Raw genomic sequence first — 3886 nt, forward strand, 5'->3', positions numbered from 1 at the left:
CCCAAAACACAAAATCTCAAATATGATCTTTGGAGGGCTGTGGGGCTTAATTTCTGTTATATGCATTCACATGTTTGAATTATGTATAGTTACTGTAGTGTCAGTCAGAAGAGGGTACTCCTTGCCATGGAAATATAACTCAACATATCCTTGTAGTATAAGCATAGGTCGTAAGACAGAGGGCACTCCTCATTCCATATTTCTAGTGTGAGATCGTGAAGAGAGCATTTCCACATGTCCTCACTCAAAAACTCATCCTTACATCTTAAATATTAAATATTGCTGGTCACCAGGACAAGGGGAAAAAAACCCACTGAAGGGTTTTCTCATGAACAATTAAATGCTCAGCTTAGAAGTGATATGTATGAATTCTAATCTAACTCACTGTCTAGAAATACTTCCACCTAAACACAAAACAGGAGAATTAAAATGTCACCATGTGCACAAAAGGCGAAGAAATTACAGTAATTAGTGAGCATAATGAGTAAGTACCAACATGCCAGTTTTGGTAATGAAATTTTACTTCTCATGTTTAAATCTCTAAAAATTATTAGAAGTTTTAAAAATGCAATGTCCCCTTTTGATGTACCATATTTCTCATTTTGTCATCAATTCTACCCTGTAACTTTGGAAAAAGTTTTAGAAAAAGTTTGGGAACCAAAAGAATAGTGGTAGATTCTAAGAAAATCTTTGTTTTGTTAACAACTCTTTGGTCAATGCTTCTTTCACATCCTTATTCCTAAGGCTATAAATCATAGGGTTCAACATGGGGATGACTGTTGTATAAAACACAGCTACCATTTTACCTTGTTCCACAGATTCCTTTGAGGGACGTCTGAGATACATGACGAACAGGGTCACATAGAATATGGTGACAGCTGTGAGATGGGAGCCACAGGTAGAGAAAGCTTTGTGCCTGCCTTCTGTGGAACGAATTCTTAGGATAGTAGGAAAAATATAAAGATAGGAAATCAGGATGATGAGCAGAGAAAAAGAAAGGTTACATCCAGCCACAACAAACATCGACAGCTCCTTGTTGGAAGTGTCAGAACAGGCCAGCTTAATTAGTGGTGGGTCAGCACAGTAGAAGTGGTTAATTTCACTGGGGCCGCAGAAGGCAAGGTTGTAGGTCCACATGGTCTCCATGAGGCCCGTGAGTGCTCCATACACATAAGGCCCCATGATGAGGGTGGTGCACACACTCTTGGACATCTTGCTGCCATACAGCAGAGGGTTGCAGATGGCCATGTACCGATCAAAGGCCATCACAGCCAGGATGTACATCTCCACGTGGACCAAGGCGATAAAGAAGTAACACTGCACCAGACAAGCAGGATAGGAAATGGTTTCCTTCTCCGACAAGAAGATCGCCAGCATCTTGGGAGTCACGTTGGAAGAGAAACATAGATCCACAAAGGACAAGTGGCTCAGGAAAAAGTACATGGGTTTGTGGAGCCGGGCATTGACCTGGATGAGGACAATCATGCCAACATTCCCTGCGACTGTGACCATGTAAATGGCCAGAAACAGCAGGAAGAGGACAATCTGCAGTTCCAAGCGACTGGTCAGTCCAAGGAGAATGAACTCAGTCACTGAGGTGAAGTTTCTCCTCATCACTTCCATCAATGGGAAATGAGAACATTCGATCATTAAGAAAAAATTTTTTAAGGCAAAAGAAAAAGTCATATTTTCTTAGAACATCATTTTGGACCTTTTTCCTCTATGTTTTTTCTTTCCTTTTCTATGACTCTTTGTCCCTGGGAACACTAGAAATAGTATTTCACTTGAAACAGTATCCAATTAAACATTAGTGAGTGCAGACTTCTGGGTTCCAGTCACTAGTGGGCTTGAAGACTTTTCCTTTGCTAATTATCCTCTTATTTATCTTTGTCTACTTACATTTTTTTATTCTTTCAGGATATTTCATACCCACCTGCACTTCTACTTTGTCTATTTTTCAATACTTTACCTAACCTCACATTACTTTTTTTCACCCCAGATTTTGCCAGTCAGTACCAAGAAACAAACAGAAATCCACCACTGAAAAATGAATTTACCCGATAACTTAATTAGAAGTTGAGAATCTTGTACCAGAAGTTTTTTTCCTGATAACAAGTGATTTCTTCCAGATGATGCCACATTAATTCCTTAGGTTCTTTGTAAAAGGGAACTAAGTGGTACATTAAAAGATACATCTTAATTCATTCTTTGTGAGATAAAAGAAATCAGTACTTCCTACTTTAGACTAGATGTTATTTAAGGGGGATGTGAAAGGAAAGAAATCTTTGAGAAGTTGAATGATGGTAAATATTTTACCATGTATGGCCACAGATATACTGCACAGGAAAGCTTTCAGAAAGTCTCCTAACATTTTCCAGTCAATTCAATACATTTAGAGAAGCTGATTCAGTCTATCAGACCTGAATTGGACAATAGAAACGACTTGGTCCAGTATGTTTGTCTACATTTGAGAAAGCAGATGGAAGAGCAAAGTGGCAGCCCCGAGGCTTAGACGGCTTTGACAGAGCCTGGGCTGGAAGCGGTACATCCCCTCTATCCATGTTAGTGCCTTTGGAGCCAGAGTGGATCTTTATGGAACAACACTTAAAACAAACAAACAAAAACAAAGCAAGACCAAAGTAAACAAAAGAGCACAACCACAAAGCTTCCCTTCTCTTTGTTTATTCTCAGACTAGATTTTCTACAACCAAAGAGTATGTTCTAGGCAAGAGAATGTGGTGAAAGAGAAGTGTACAATTTCTAATCCATCCCTTTATGGCATAGGATTGCCCTTCCCTTCTTCCTTTCTCCTTCCTAGTGGCAGTTCATATGGACGTAGTGCTGAACTACCTGGGAACCCACGGATGAGATGGCAGAAAAATGAGTGAGTCATGACTACTAAAATCGTGGCAGACCTCAACTGACATACCAGCTCAGAATTTGATAGGAGTGAGAGTTGGACTTCTGACTTAACTATTACTTTGTTTTGCTGTTGCAGGAGTTGAAATCATTATCCGACTAATTGAGACCTCTAGGATCAGTGCCCAAGATTACCGTAAGTCTCTATAGAGCTTGTCCTGGTTTTCAGATTTGCATTTATCACTACTTCTTTCTTGTTGGTTTTAAAGGTGCAGGCATACTCTTATTGGACCCAGCTTACTTAAAATCTGTGACAAACACAACTCTTAAGAGTTGGAAATATCAGGCATTATTCGTCAACCCGAATGCATTAAAAAAACTCCCCTTCTCACAATTAAAAAAAAAATCACTATTAAACTATAACCAGAAGAGAAATGTAAATCCCCCGGGCAAATCTATATGTAATTTTGAGTTTTATTTTCCACTCAATCAACAAAATCCTTCTTGAGAAAAGCAAGTTTTATCTATTTAAGTAAAAACTATATCAGGTGATAATTATTACTTAGACTTTAATTAATTCCTCAGAGGTGATGCCCAAAGCAATTTTATGACTTGAAAACTGTGATGACACTATTTAAATAATCACAAGCCTCTTGAGACCTTTTATATTTGTCATAAACCTCTTTCCCATCCTTTCCAGGATCTATCTCTCTCTCTCTCTTTCACACACACACACACACACACACACATCACAACTCTATCAAATGCAGATGAAAGCTATTTAATACAAAATAATTTAAAATAAAATTAGTCATATGTATTCTTTAAGCTGTCCTGCACCCTAACCACAGAGAATTTTTTCCAGAACAATTGTACAGCTTCCAAACACATGTCTGGTTTCTCTAAATTCTTCCCTACTCATATTTCTCAGCTCTACCTCTTCTCTCCTGGAATGACCTCGGAAACTCCATTTTTCCTGAGCGGTCCACCTTTTGTTGGCTCCTATCCTTGAGCTCAGCTCTAAACT

The 3886-nt window shown here is 38.8% G+C and overlaps 1 protein-coding gene across 1 annotated transcript; it reads right to left on the bottom strand.

The window, feature by feature from the left end:
• Positions 1-678: 678 nt before the first annotated feature.
• Positions 679-1614, bottom strand: LOC122914453 (olfactory receptor 5M8). The gene has a single exon (XM_044261066.1). The coding sequence runs from the start codon at positions 1612-1614 to the stop codon at positions 679-681; it is 936 nt and encodes a 311-aa protein (XP_044117001.1).
• Positions 1615-3886: the final 2272 nt, after the last annotated feature.

Source organism: Neovison vison, chromosome 7 (genome assembly GCF_020171115.1).
Source record: "Neovison vison isolate M4711 chromosome 7, ASM_NN_V1, whole genome shotgun sequence".
In the NCBI taxonomy this organism is placed as follows: domain Eukaryota; kingdom Metazoa; phylum Chordata; class Mammalia; order Carnivora; family Mustelidae; genus Neogale; species Neogale vison.